Raw genomic sequence first — 13,927 nt, 5'->3', positions numbered from 1 at the left:
GTACACTTATCGTGGTCTGAAAAGGCCCTTGAATAAATGGTATAAACACACTGAATAAACTGAGTCTTATTACAATGCTTCCTTTTTTATCTTTACACCAACATCTTAATAAGCATCATTAACCTAGTACTTAACAGTGGCATCACTTAGGAGAATGTGCTCAGGAACTGTGATGTGTCATGAGTATCCCATCTCCCACCCCCAATCCCAGCTACTACAACACCGGAGTGTAGGTGGGTCTAGAATGATAACCCAGAGAGAATGCATACAATCCCTACTGGCCTCAACATTTCAGCAGGGGGTCGTCTGCAGGAGCTGGCAGCACAGGGAGAGACCTGACAGGGAGAACTCCATAAACTGCAGCCTCCCCCCACCCCCCACCTCCTCACCTACTCCCCCCCAAAAAAGCCAGAAAGGAAGCTCAGCTGAAAGCCAAGTCATTTTTTATTTCTCAAAGAGATTCAGTGAGGGAGGAGGGGGCAGGATCAAAGACCTTAACTGGAAAGGGATGAAGGGGCTTTTCAGTGCAGTCTGTTGGTCAGGTTTGGTGAGATTAGGCTTTTTGGTGTTTTCCAAGCTGGTTGGAGAAGGGCACTATGAGGTCAAACTGGGGACAGCTTGGGGCATCCCAGCAGTCAGTCTTGTGTCAGGCTCCATATCCCTTAAAAGAATCAGTGCCATTACCCTATGTGTGTGTGAGAGGCAGGTCAGCCCCTGTTAGCATTCCCACTGTGTAGGGACAGTCCACTGCTAGGGACTTAGTCTGTGAATGTCCAGGGTCAGTGCCACATTTCTATGTAGCCTGCTCTATGCCACATCAGGAGTGAGCCTCCTTTCCTGTGTGGGGTCTGCTCTTGCTTCCCTTGTGTCAGGTAAGCCACCATGCTGTCGGCTGTCAGTGTTCCTTGTGTGTCTGGATGGGTCCCTGCTTCCAGGATCAGCCCCCACTCCCTCTCCAAGGCTCAGCCAGGCCCCAGGGTGCTGATGGTGGTGTAGCTCAGCCTGGATAGGGAAGCAATGGAAGGGGTGGGAGGGTCCTCGCCTGGAAGAGGCCTGGGGTGAGCTCGTGGAGGCCTGCGGCAGCAGCGGGCACAGGTCTCGAGGCAGGCTTGACGAAAGCGACGGTGCATGAAGCAGTAGACCAGGGGGTTGACACAAGCCGAGGCATAGCTCAGCAGGTGGATAAAGGAGATAGGTGCACCTGAAAGCGCGCGGAGTGCACCAGGGCCATCGAAGGCGCGCCACGTGTTGGCGCTATACACTGGCAGCCAACACAGGAAAAAAAGCACAACGATCACCAGCAGCATCCGCACCACGCGCTTCTTAGCCAGCAGCTTGGCCTGGGAGGGCCGGGAGCCGGGTCCTGGCCCAGGAGGATGCGCAGTCAGCGCCGACAGCTCCAGCGCAGGCCGGGAGCGTGGAAGCTGCACGTAGCAGCCGTCGCCGTCCTCGCCCGCCAGCCCGGTCTCGGACCTGCAACCTCCGTTCCTGTTGGCAGGACCTGGGCACAAAGGGCGGGAGGTCAGTGCAGAGGGCGGGGTATTCCCCGCCTCTAGCCTGCCTCCACCCACCCACCTAGTCCAGCTGGGTCTCCTACAGCCTTAGACCTAGTTCCAGCCTGTCCTGCACACTCCCCTTCTTTCCGCCCCACCCAGACAAAACGCTGCTCCCTGACTAAGGCCCCCCCGCCCCGCCCCGTTACCTCAGGCACCTTCTGGATTTCGCCCACCTGGTCCAGCCCCACCGGATAGCTCTCCCTGGCTTCGAATCCGGCTCTGCGTCTCACTGTCACTGTCACCGTCAAAGCGAAGCCCCAAGTACAGTTCGCGGGAGATAAGCCCGTAGGCCACGGCCATAACCACGCCTGGGACGAAGAACAGGAGCAGGAGCAGCAGTACCGACCTGGGGACAGAACACAGACCAAACACAGAACAACCACGAGGGTCTCTCTCCAGTCATGCACCCACAGATGTGGGGAAGAATAAGGGTGGGTGTTCGTAGGGCTAGTGGCTCGATTTGGGGGTGCCGTCGGGAAGGGCTGGAGAACAGGTGAGGAGCCCCAAATGGGAATCCCAGGGTGGTGGGTGCGGAACAGGAATTGGAATGGTGATCCTTGGGACAGCTGGAGGGGGACGTCGTGGAAAAGGGTGGTCAGCGTCTGCTGGAGAAGGAAGCTCCTAGCAGTAGGTGGCGGCACCCTCACCAGGTCTGGCGGACCCGAGCGCTGGGCCAGCGGTGTACGCACTGCAGCACACGGGACCCCGCCGGCTGCACGGCGGTGTACACTGGGTAGGGCACCATGAGCAGTCCGGACAACAGCCACGTGGCTACGATCACCCGAGCCGCGTGGGAGCGCGTCTGCCACACACGTGCCTGCAGTGGCCGGCAGATGGCGCTGTACCGCTCCAGGGCTATGGCCACGAGGCTTAGCGTGGACACACTCACAGACACCCCTAGGCAAGGAAAGAGGAAGAGGGCACGTGGGAACCTTGCCGTACACACCAGTGTGACTTCTCAAACCTCCCCAACCCCCCACTGGGAAAGAAGTCTACATCTGGCAAGGACTTTATGACTGGGGAAGGGTGGAGAGGGAGGGAGTGGTCTCACTCACCCATGAGGTAGGAAACCGCTTTGCAGACGACTGTGCCAAAGATGAACGTGCCCATGAGATTGGGCAGGAGGGTGAAGGGCATGCAAGCCACAGCCAGCAGGAGGTCGCTGACCGCCAGTGAGAGCAGGAAGGCGTTGGTGACGGTCCGCAGGCGTCGGCTCAGCCCCAGGACCACGATGATGAGCACATTTCCTCCAACACTCATCAAAAAGATCACTGCGTAAAGGGTGATCCTAACGGCCAGCTCCAATTCTGGTTGGGAAAAGGGAGAGGTGGAAAAGGGAGAGGAAAAGGGAGAGGGAAACTGAGGCAGGTTCCCAATCCCTACTACCCAGAACGGTTCAGCCACCCTCCCACTCAGTAAACGGTGAGCTTGAACCCTCTGCCTTTCTAACTCCTTGAAGCATCATCAATTAAACTGGCCTAACACTACCCACTGTCTCTTTGCAAGCTTTGCTCCAAATCCTTCCTTCTCTTTGCAGCCAAACTTCTTGAAAGGATTATTGGGCTCTTTCTCATCATATCTTAATCCATTATAACCCATCACCACTACCACTGGCACCACCACTGTCTGGACACTTCTTTCCAATCTTTGACAAACCCAAAGGACTCTTTTCAACCTGTGTTACTTCATCTCCCTGTGGAATTTGACACGTTCACCACCCACTACCTTTTGAAACCCAGGGCGGATCATATTCTTATTCTCTAAAAAATAAAAAACTTTATCCACCTTCTACTGCCTGCCTTCCCTTAGTATGTCATCAAATCCTCTGAGACTACCTTCTCGCTCTCTATCTCCTGCCTGCATTGCACCCTTTTAAGCCACTGCATGACTCAGTTTCTTGAATGTGCACGCATGACTCTCTGCTCATGCTGGTTTCTCAGCCTCAAATGCTTTTACTAACTCCATCTCCCTCCACAAATTTATTTTCTATATCTGGCATACTCCTATTCATCCCTTGTCCTTCATGACTCAGATCAACTGCTGCCTCTTCTGTAAAGCCTTTTTGGACTTTACAGGGCAATGGCCACGAGGCTTGGAGTTAATCATTTGGAGTTAATCTCCCCTTTCTCTGATCCATGCATGTTCCTTACACATCCATTAATGCTCTTTCTACTTTCTACCTTGAATTTTAATTATTTCCAAACATTTAATCTCACTCAATAAACATTAACAGTGGATGCCCTCTGTGCCAGGCATTGGGAACAAAGAGGTGAATATGACAAATTCCCTGCCATCTGAGAGCTCACAGTCTAGAGGGGAACTCAGATACATAAACAAATAATTGGCACACAGTGTGATAAGGGGTGAGGTTGAGGGACATACAATGTGCTGTGAGAACTCAGAGGAGGGGCACCTAATGTTGCTGGGCTAGGCAGAGGGCTGACCCCCACTTATCCATGTCATCATCTGCTGGGAGAAGGATCTATCTTTGGGCCTCCATATCACAGCTGAGCAGACCGCTGGGCTAATAGGCAGCTAGCCAAAATTGAATTAAATGGGACTGAATCACCTACATCCTTCATGTCAACATAGGGAAGATTGGTGCTTGAAGGGAGGGATGGCAGGGTGGACAGTCTCCCAGGAGAGAAGGGCCCAGAGCCACAGGCCCCTCTTCTACAGCCTTGTACCCTGGCTGACTCTTGCCTTAGCCTAAGAGTTGCATTACTCTTTCAAAATATTAACCAACTTATTTCGAAGTTGTTGTAGGCATCAAATCAGTGCTTTTGACGAGAGATCCTCAAATTGAACCCAGCAGAGAAATCACTTGCCAAGATCACACAGCTATCAAGGGGGCTGAATCAGATTAGACCAGATCCTTCAAGTGCTTTGCCTCTGACCCCTCCCTTGCTCCTCTGTCATTCATCACACTGCCTTCTTCTCCCAATCAGATCTCAACCTGAGTGTCTCTTTCTGCCCCCCATCATAGCACTCTTATTGTATGGTAATTTAATTCTCTTTCTCCCCTACTAGTCTATGAATTTCTTCGACCAGTCCCATCTTGTTTTCCAGTACATCCCTAGCACTCAGCATAATGCCCAGCAGGTAAGAGGCACTCAGTAAGTGATTTTGAATGAACGTGAATGAATCTATGTTTCTTTATACAACTATATCAACATTTTTTTCTCCTTAACCTTCCCTCACCTCTGTGATCCTAAAGCTCCATCGTGACTTCTCTCTGCCTTCTCTTTGGAGACACTTGTTGGATGGTCTAGGGTATGTCGTTGACAGGCAGTGATTTCTGATGCTTTACTTTTGCTGTTATATATAAACCATCTGTTTCTCATTTGGAAGCTGGGCCCCTCTCTGTAGGGAAGGCTTACGGAAGGCTCATGTGTGACAATTTTGAGGGGTGTGTGTATGTATGGGACAAATAAAGAAACTTTGGGAGGGGGATCTCTGTCAGAGAGGTCCTCTGACCCAGAAAAACAGAGCTGGTGGTTTACCTGGTACTATGTCCCGCTTCTTCCCAAACACACTCCCTTCCTTGGTCCTTCCTCCCCTCATCTCTCTAGTTCCATCATCCTTCTCAGGTGTCTCTCTTCAACTAATTCTCGATGCAATAACCACACCTCCTCAGGTCTGTACAATACTCTGAAGTGTGAAAACACGTCTCTCATTCATTCATACAGCTGATGTGTCCCATGCATCTGTCCTTGAGCTTGGCTAATTATGGTCAAATAATTAGGAAATCCCCAGACTGTGGGGCCTCTTGAAAATTACAGGACAAGGTCCCAGTAAAAATGGCCAGCAATTGTATAGTACTTTGTTATTTTTGCTGGGCATTCCTACCTATTACCTTATTCCCAGCAACTACCATGTCTCAAGCTCTTTGCTATGAGATAGTTAGGCGATATGAAAAATACTAATTAAAAGAGACCTTAGAATTAAAACGTGTGTGTGTGTAGTACCCATGTGTGTTTCTGGCAGAATATGAAGGACAACAGTGGCATCAGAGACTAGGAATCTAAGGCAGGGTGGAAGGATGGGAGATGGCTTCTCCTGTGGTATAGCCTCTACTTCTCTGATAGTCTACTCATGGGCATCAGCCTGGTGGGGATGAGAAAAGAGCAGAAAATCAGGGCAGGGGGCTCAGAAGACTGGGATTGTTCAGTTCTGCTTCAGGGAACTAGAGGACTCACCCTTGTTCTGTCCAGATGATAGCAGAGAAATATGAACACAAGAATCCAGACCGTATGGTATACAACAAAAAATCAGACTTTTCTCAAAAAGGTCTTCACAAGACACTGAAGCTGCTGATGCCTCAAAGCCTGCCTTCCACTGGTGGGTTGGAGCTGGTCACCTCTGTACACTCACATCAAAGTAATATCCATGTCACTATGGTGAGCATGGCCAGCATCCAGCTGACTGTGGGTAATAACTGGGAGAGGGAGGGATCTCCAGATGTCAGTGGATAATAACGAAGGAGAAGAAGGAATACCCAAGCATGTGAGGTAGTATCAGAGTAAGCATTAGGTAATATCTTAGTCTTTGAGACAATATCTGGGTGGGTGAAAATAACACTTGTGTTTCTATGGGCATATCTGTGAAAAGTAACATCTATGTGTCTATAAGTAATATCTGATTGAGTGTGGTACCATTTAAATATTGGTAATATCTGAGTAAGTGCTATAACATGCGTAGGGGCAAGGATAGCAGCCAAGTGTCTGAAGACGACTTTTCATTTTGTCTTGAGGAAGCATGGGGTACCTCAGGAGTCTGTGGGTAATAGCTGAGTGAATGGCGGGAGTAGCCAAGTGACGATGGTGCTAGCTGGGTGAGCAGGGATAATATCCGAGTATGTGTGGGCAGTATTCAAGTGAGGCTGGCTAATGTCTGCTTGAGTGAAACAGCAACCGAAGGAGTATACGTAATTGAATCTTTACAGGTGACAGCTGAGTGCTTAAGAGTAATGTCTGTAATTTCATGGGTAATATCTAGAGAAGGGCTATCTGAGTGAATAAGGGTAACATCTGATTTTGTGTGGATTACACAATGGAAGTGAGTGTGTTTGATGGATGGTTAACTTTTAAATGGCTGTGGGCAATATTAAAGTATTGTGGATATGTGTTTCTGGGGGTAGTGCGTGAGTGAACATGGGAGACACTGGAGTCAGTGTGGATTATATCAGAATAAATGTGCGTAACATCCAAATTTCTATAGGTAACATTTATATGAGGCTGAGTGATAAATGTACCTGTCACTTCTGACTGCCTGGATAACATCCGAATGTGTACGGCTAACAATATCCAGAGGGGCGAGGCCAATACTTGCGTCCGTGCTCTATTACTCCACCTCCTATTTTCTTAGGCATCCTTGCTCTATTGACACCCCCTCTCCTGCGCCTTTAACCTTCCTCTGCCCATCAGTACTCTTAAAGTGCTCTTGTCTCTACTACACCATGCCCCCCTCCTGCCCCTGCCCAAATCCAAAGGACAAAGCTACACAAACACATCCACAACTCCTTCTAAGGACTTCCTTGTTATTTACTCCAAAGAACACTGCTCTGTCTTTATCTGACTTGATTTTTTTGCCAGCGTTTGAAATCAATTACCCCATCCTGCTGGAAACTCTATTTTTCCTTGGCTTCTGGAAAGACATAGCTCCCATCTCTCTAATAGTTTCATCTAAATTTCCATGGACTCTCCTTCCTCTGCCTGGTTTTTGAAAATTGGACTTCTGCAGGGTTTTGCCTCAGGTTCTCTTTTTCTTTCATTCTATACAATCTTTGGGTGATTTTCACTATTCCCATAACTTCCATTATCTCCATTGGCAAAAGGCTTTCAAATGTGTATTTCCAGCTCAGGCCTCTCCCCTAAATTTCAGATCCATGCATTCAACAGTTTTCAGAACAACTCCATCTGGGTGTCCCACTGACATTTAAACTCAGTGGGTTCCAAAGTGAATTTATAATCTCTTCTGAATCTATTTTCTGTTCTTTCGTTATCCTTCACATTATATAGAACCAATACCCATCGAATACATTGCCCTAGCCAGAAACCTGGTTGTCATCCCTGGACCTCTTCCTCAGTCTCCCCTTTTAATCAGACACCAAGTCCTGTTGATTCTACTTCCAGAAGTAGTTCTCCAAATCCATTCACCTCTCTCCTTCCCTCTGCGACTCACTTCATCTAAGCCAGTGTCATCTTTCATATGTATCACTGTAATAGCATTCTAAAGTATCCCCCTGCCTTCCATCTCAACAACTAGTCCCAGTTTCAGTAGTTTCTATGGCCCTCAGGATAAAATACATACTCCTTAGCTAGATATACAGTATTCTCTATAAACCCTCTAGGCTCCAGCCTGAGTGTTCATTACTCCTCTCTTAGGGAATTTGATACAGTCACACAAAAATATGTCACATTGAGTAAAAGTGCCATGGATTTAAACTTTGGGCTTTCACACATCCTGCCTCTCTGCTTGGGATTTTTTCTTTTTTACCTGTTCTGCCCCATTCACCCTTCTGGCTCTCTCTCATTTTTCTGATTTCAAATTAGATGTCACTTCCTCAGAAGGCCAACCTTGATTTCCAAGGCCATGTGCCCACAGCCCTACCAAGGTATTTTCCATTTTGTGCTGCAGTTCCTTGGTTACTTGCCTGTCTCCCATACTAACCTGTGAGCTCCATGAAGCAGAGACTGTGTCAGTTTTGTTCAATTCATGTCCCTGGCACCTAGCACAGTCTCTTGTTCAGTAAACATTTTTGAATGAAAGAATCTGAGTGTGTGTGTGAGTGTGTATAATAACGGAGCTGAGAAAGCATGTGTTATTTTGTGGCATAAATAAGTACTCAGACCACAGTTTATTTCAAGTTTCTTTCCCTTTTCGGGCTTGGAATAATTTACTTCTGCTTAATACTTTTACCTCTCCTGGAATACCCCTCTTTCCTTTTCTGCCTACTGAACTCCAACTTCAAAATTTGGCTCCTGGATTCCCTTCTCTGTGAAGTTAGTGGACTCTGTCAGGCTGTGGTAATTAGTTTTCTCTTTTGGGTACCCACAAGTCAGACCCTTTCATAGTACTTCCTATGCTAACTGTGCTATATCCACGGGCTTGTCTCTTCTCTATACTTGATTATGAACTGATGAGAGCCGAGACTGGGTCTAATTTTTCCTTGTGTCCCCAGAACCTAGCTCAGGGACTAGGATAGCAGATGTACACTAAACATTTAAGGAAAGGAGGAGTGCAAGAAGGGAAAAATGATGTACTTTGAGCTGGATCATCCAGAAAATGCTAAGGTGAGCTGATGGGAAGAGTGAAATTCATTTTGGTGGTGGTGGTGGTGGGGGGGACTGGGTGATTGGAAGCAGTCCGAAGGAGGTAGGAAGAGAGAAGGTGGTGGCACAAAGGGATGGAACCAGTCTCTGTGAGGATGAGCCCTAAGGAGAGACAAGCTATGCTAGGGGCTTGGAGGAACTTAGCGACATCACTTGGAAACAGAGAAAGAGAAGGTAGAGAGCTTTGAGAAGAACTCCAGCTTGGGAGGCAGAGAGGTTTGAGGATGAGTAAAATAGAGGCAGACAGCTCTGGGGAGCAGCCCCCAGGGTCCAGCCTAATCCAGGCATGAGGATGTCATTTGGGAAGGCTAGGGGGTGGGGTGGGGGACACAAGAAATAACTCAGCTTCCCATCAGGCCTTCCAGAGTGCTCTTCCCACAATCTTGTCCCCACCTTCCCCCCAATCTTTCCTTTCTTTCTTCTCTTCCCCTGTATGGCACTGTGGATGGGATGTACAAGAGAGACCTGGAAGGTTTGGCAAGAGAAGGTCCTTGCTTCTCCACTGTCTGTGTCAAGGAGGGGGATGTGTGTTGGGGAGGGGGCTGTGTTTTCAGAGAAGGTCTGTGAAGAGGCTGCGATGTGATGGAGTTGTAAGAACTGTGGGGCCCCATGTGTGAGAGAGGCCGTTTGGGGGCTGAGAGAGTGCTCTGAGGGGGACGGTGTGGGCGTCCGAGGAGGCAGTGTGGAGGCCGTGGGGGGCCGCTCTTAGAGTCCTGAGGTGCTGTGAGAAGGAGCTTGTGGGGGGGGGGGCTTAGGGAGACACCCACCTCGTGTCCCGGCTCCGCGGAGGCGAGGGGGGTCGCAGCTGTGGTTGCCAGTACTGCTGCTGTTGAGGAGGAGGCCCCCGGGACGGCACAGAGAAGCCCCCGGCCCGGGTCCGGGTCCCAGCACGCTCCGATTCAGCCTCGGTAGCTCCATGGCCCCCGCCGGGCCCGCCGCCTCCCTCAGCTGGGCCGGGCGGACTCCTGCAGCAGCTCCACCTGGGCGCGCGGCGATTCCGGCTCAGGCTCCCACCCCCGAAGCGCCCCCAACCCCGGCCCCGGCCCCTGCCCCTCCACTCCCACTCTGCGCGCCGCGCCGAGGCTCCCGCCCCTCCCCGGCTCGGGGCCGCATCTGTCCCCCCAGGTGACTCCTCTGCCCACCCCGTCCCGCCCCCACCCCCACCCCTGCGTGACTGTTCTCCGAGGCTCGACCCCCTCCCTAGATGTCTCCCGTCTCCTCTCACAGATTTCCTTCCCGCCAGCCTCCCCTCCCCTCCACCGCCCTGGGTTCTGGGGAATTCTTGGCTTTCGCTGGGGAGCGTGTGTGCTTGCGTGCGTGTGTGTGTGTGCGTGTGCGTGTGTTGTGTGTGTGTTGGCGGGAGGGAGAGTTAGAGGGGTGAGGGAGGGCGCGGCTGGCGCGGAGCGCTGCATCTCTCCCGGGTGGAGCAGGGACTTGGAGGTGTCGTCGGAGGCGGGGTCTGCTCGCAGGGGGCACCGGCCGCGGCGCGATGCCTCACCAGGTGCTCAGCGCCGCGGTTACCAGAAATTGTGCCGCAGTGGCCTCAGCCATCGCGGCACTGTCGCTGCCATCGTGCCCTGCAGCTCCTCGCGTGGGCCTGGGGTAACTGCTGCAGCTGCCCCGTACCCTCCGCCTTCTACCGCCCAACACCCAAAGAGTCTTCAGCAGCGGGCATGGTTGGGGGTGCAGGACAGTTGTCCCCAGGGGTCTCCTGACAGGGGAAAGTGCTGCCGGGAGCAAGAGTCTGCCTTGGCTGTCGGAGTCCGCCTGGGGTGGTGACACCTGCCCAGGATAAATGGGGGGTGGTGGGTGATTGTGAAACCTTGTGGCTAATGTTCCCTTTATCCAGGGTATGGACAGGTGAGAAAAACAAAACAAAACAAAACAAACATGTAACCCATAACAAAATCCGAAATATATTTACTAATTGTTGCACTGTGTTTTGAAATTTATTGCTTTTTTGTATATATGGTATTTTTTCACACACACACACAAGTCGATTGTGATGAAAAAAATACTCATTTCCTCTAATCCCTAATGTTCTGGAGCAACTAGAAGGAAAAATCTGAGATGGTATGGTTGCCCATGACAAACTCTGGGCTCTGTCCTGTAACTACTTGTTGAAGAGTCCTTTGAAAACTGTTGCTTTTTTCTTTCTTTGCTTTGTATCTACGTTATATTATACAATTTAAAAAGTTTAAAAAATAAGGACAAAAAATAAATAATGGGGGTGGACAGAAAGTAAAAAAAAAAATGGGTAGTTTGTGATATTAGTGATCAGGGAGAGGGATGGGTAAGGGGTATGGGATGTATTTATTTTTATTTTTATTTTTTTTTCAGGAGTGATGGAAATGCTGTAAAAATGATCACAGTGATGAATACATAACTATTGTGAGCCACTGATTGCATACTTTGGATGGACTGTATGGTACATGAAGATATCTCAATAAAATATTTTAAAAATAGCACTATCTTTTTTTAAAAAATTGATAAATTAGACTTCATCAAAATTTAAAACTTTTGTTCTGTGAAATACACTGTTAAAAGGATGAAAAGACAAGCTACTGTAATGGAGAGGCTGAGCCTACCTTAATTATGCCTAAGAGTCATCTCCAGAGGACCTCTTTTGTTGCTCAAGTGTGGTCTCTCTCTCACTAAGCCTGGCTCTGCAAGTAAACTCATTACTCTCTCCATGTGGGACATGACTTCCCGGGGCATAAGTCTCCTTCGCAACACGGGACATGACTCCTGGGGATGAGCCTGGCCCTGGCATCATGGGATTGACAATGACTACCTGACCAAAAGGGGGGAAAGAAATGTAGCAAAATAAGGTTTCAGTGGCCAAGAGATTTCAAATAGAGTTGAGAGATTACTCTGGAGGTTACTCTTATGCAAGCTTTAGCTAGATATTGAAAATTGCCACAGTATACCAAGCCCCAATCAATAGTATTCCTAAAAGCCCTAAAGAATACCCAGGGCTCTATCTGAGCCTCTATAAATGTTCACTCACTAAGTTTACCTTTCAGAAACCTAAAACTTTTCAGATTGTTCTTATGCCAGATAAGTCCTGAAACCCAGAGGTACCTGTCTCACCAAGAACCTCAACCAGTTGCATCTCCCTACTCCATAATATTGACACCCCTTTTTAACATGAAGAGTTAGAGTGGTCATTGCCCAAATATCCCTAAAGATTGGGAGAAGGATGAAAGGAGAAGCAGGAATTATAACAGAGAAGATAGGATTTAACAAATGAGTATGACTGCTGAATCATTGTATTGATATTTCTTTTTAGTCTCCAGTGTATTAGAGCAACGAGAAGGAAATAACCTGAAATTGTGACACTGTAACCTATACCATACTTTGAAATTTGTTTTATAACTACTTGTTCGATTGTACTCTGAAATTTATCAATATTTGCATATATGTTATATTTCACAATAAAAATATTGAAAAAAAAAAAGCAATGGGCATGGGGGTGGGTTGGGATATGGTTCCAACCTTCCGCGGTCTCCAGGCAGCACTCACCCCTACCCGACTCGCTGACGCTCCCTGTTTGCTCTCAGGGCAGGTGGACCTGCCTGTGTAGGGCAACAGGTTCCCACGAGAGGGGGCTGGAAGGGGGTTGGGACACTGGGGTGAATCAGGAACAAAGATGAATGGGGTGTGTGCAGGATCTGAGGTGGGTTCAGCTACTTGGAGCAGGACTTACTTCTCCTAATATTTCAGCCCAGGTGGCCGTCCACTCTCCTCTATTTCAAAGAAACTCTACAATGAACAGAAGTTGCATCCTCTGGCTATTCAGTAGTTGTAAGAGGTGGGGGCATCAGTCAAAGGGCGGATTAGAGTGGTGATGGGGTCTGGGTTTATGGGGAATTCAGAGTCTTTATCCAAGCGGTCGTGTAGGGAAAACTTGGTCCAGCCAGCTGCTCCCTCTTCCCTTCCTCCTGGCACTGCCTGCTTTGCCCAGTGAGAAAACCTGGACCGGGAGAGCTCGGCTTACTGTTTGTTCAGCTTCAGCCCAGGTGGGGCCACAGATAACCTACTGGATTTTTTTCCCACATTGGCTAGAAGGAGGGGGTGGGGTGGGAGAGCAAAGGGAATGTAGGGGAGAAAGGAGTGGAAATAGGAGAGGTAGACGGGCAGTCACTTATTCAGCAAACATGTGCCAGGTATAGGGCTGCACACTAGCTGTCTGATACAGTCTGTGCCTGAGTGGCTCCCAATGAGGTAGGCAGAGAATGACAGATGTGCCAAAGATTGCAATATATGGTCATAAATGCATCCACAAAGAGGCACAAATCAGAAATTTAGGAAAATTCCTTGATGCCTTGCTTTCTTTTCTTCCTGTAGCAGAGGCTGTTGTTCAAAGCCCAGACTCCCCTTCAAAAATGAAGGTTTATTCTCCAGCTGCTGGAAGGCTGCTGGCAGACAGCCCTTCAGGGTCCCCGTCCAGAGTTCCCTGAGCTGAAGAGAGCAGGTTCATCCAAGGTGATGTTTCTTTCCTGGGGTATTCTGTATCCAGTGACTGATCAACACAAAGGTATAAAGGTCCAGTCTCCTCTCCCCAGTGGAGGACAACTCTGAAAGACCTCCACAGTCCCAGAGCGCCTCAAGAGGTTGACTGAGGCCTTTGCTGGGGCCACATTACTGATCAGCTTCCTCCTTTGCCCAATTTGGATTAATTTCTTTCTCTTGCATAGATGTTGACTCCAACAGCACTCCTTAGCAAACATGCTACATGGTAATCTCTGTGTTATAGTCTGCATCCCAGAGAACCCAAGTGCTTCACTCCTATTTTCAGTCAGTCATGAAGTTCTGTTGATTTTATCTAAGTATTTGAATCAATCTGCTTCTCTCTCCCTGACATTACTCTATTGTCATCCTGCTCCCTTGCACTACTCTTCTAGGTTCCTAAACAGTCCACTGCATTTAACTGATGCCTCCTTACATCCATCCTCCACCCTATAACCAGTGATATTTTCACGATATAAAATCTGATTGTGCTACTCTTCTGCTGTTTGCTTTTGGGATAAAGAG

At 49.0% G+C, this 13,927-nt stretch overlaps 1 protein-coding gene across 1 annotated transcript; it reads right to left on the bottom strand.

The window, feature by feature from the left end:
• Positions 1–437: 437 nt before the first annotated feature.
• CCKBR (cholecystokinin B receptor) lies at positions 438–9,909 on the bottom strand. The gene is made up of 5 exons (XM_077112229.1): positions 9,658–9,909; positions 2,612–2,863; positions 2,204–2,453; positions 1,730–1,902; positions 438–1,501 (listed from the first exon to the last, which is right to left on the bottom strand). Exons 1-5 carry the CDS (start codon positions 9,806–9,808, stop codon positions 963–965), a joined length of 1,365 nt encoding a protein of 454 aa, XP_076968344.1. The 5' UTR covers positions 9,809–9,909; the 3' UTR covers positions 438–962.
• Positions 9,910–13,927: the final 4,018 nt, after the last annotated feature.

Source organism: Tamandua tetradactyla, chromosome 8, assembly GCF_023851605.1.
Source record: "Tamandua tetradactyla isolate mTamTet1 chromosome 8, mTamTet1.pri, whole genome shotgun sequence".
Taxonomy (NCBI): Eukaryota; Metazoa; Chordata; class Mammalia; order Pilosa; family Myrmecophagidae; genus Tamandua; species Tamandua tetradactyla.
The sequence above is the reverse complement of the archived record's forward strand: the minus strand, read 5'-3'. Positions and strand labels throughout refer to the sequence as shown.

What these genes read in the sequence shown, in the direction of transcription:
- CCKBR (XM_077112229.1), bottom strand. Translation starts at nt 9,808, where the DNA reads ATGGAGCTACCGAGGCTGAATCGGAGCGTGCTGGGACCCGGACCCGGG. An exon ending in GCTCGGGTCCGCCAGACCTG is followed by an intron (nt 1,903 to 2,203) that starts GTGAGGGTGCCG and finishes TTCTGTCCCCAG; the next exon opens with GTCGGTACTGCTGCTCCTGC. An exon ending in ATCCGGTGGGGCTGGACCAG is followed by an intron (nt 1,502 to 1,729) that starts GTGGGCGAAATC and finishes CTTTGTGCCCAG; the next exon opens with GTCCTGCCAACAGGAACGGA.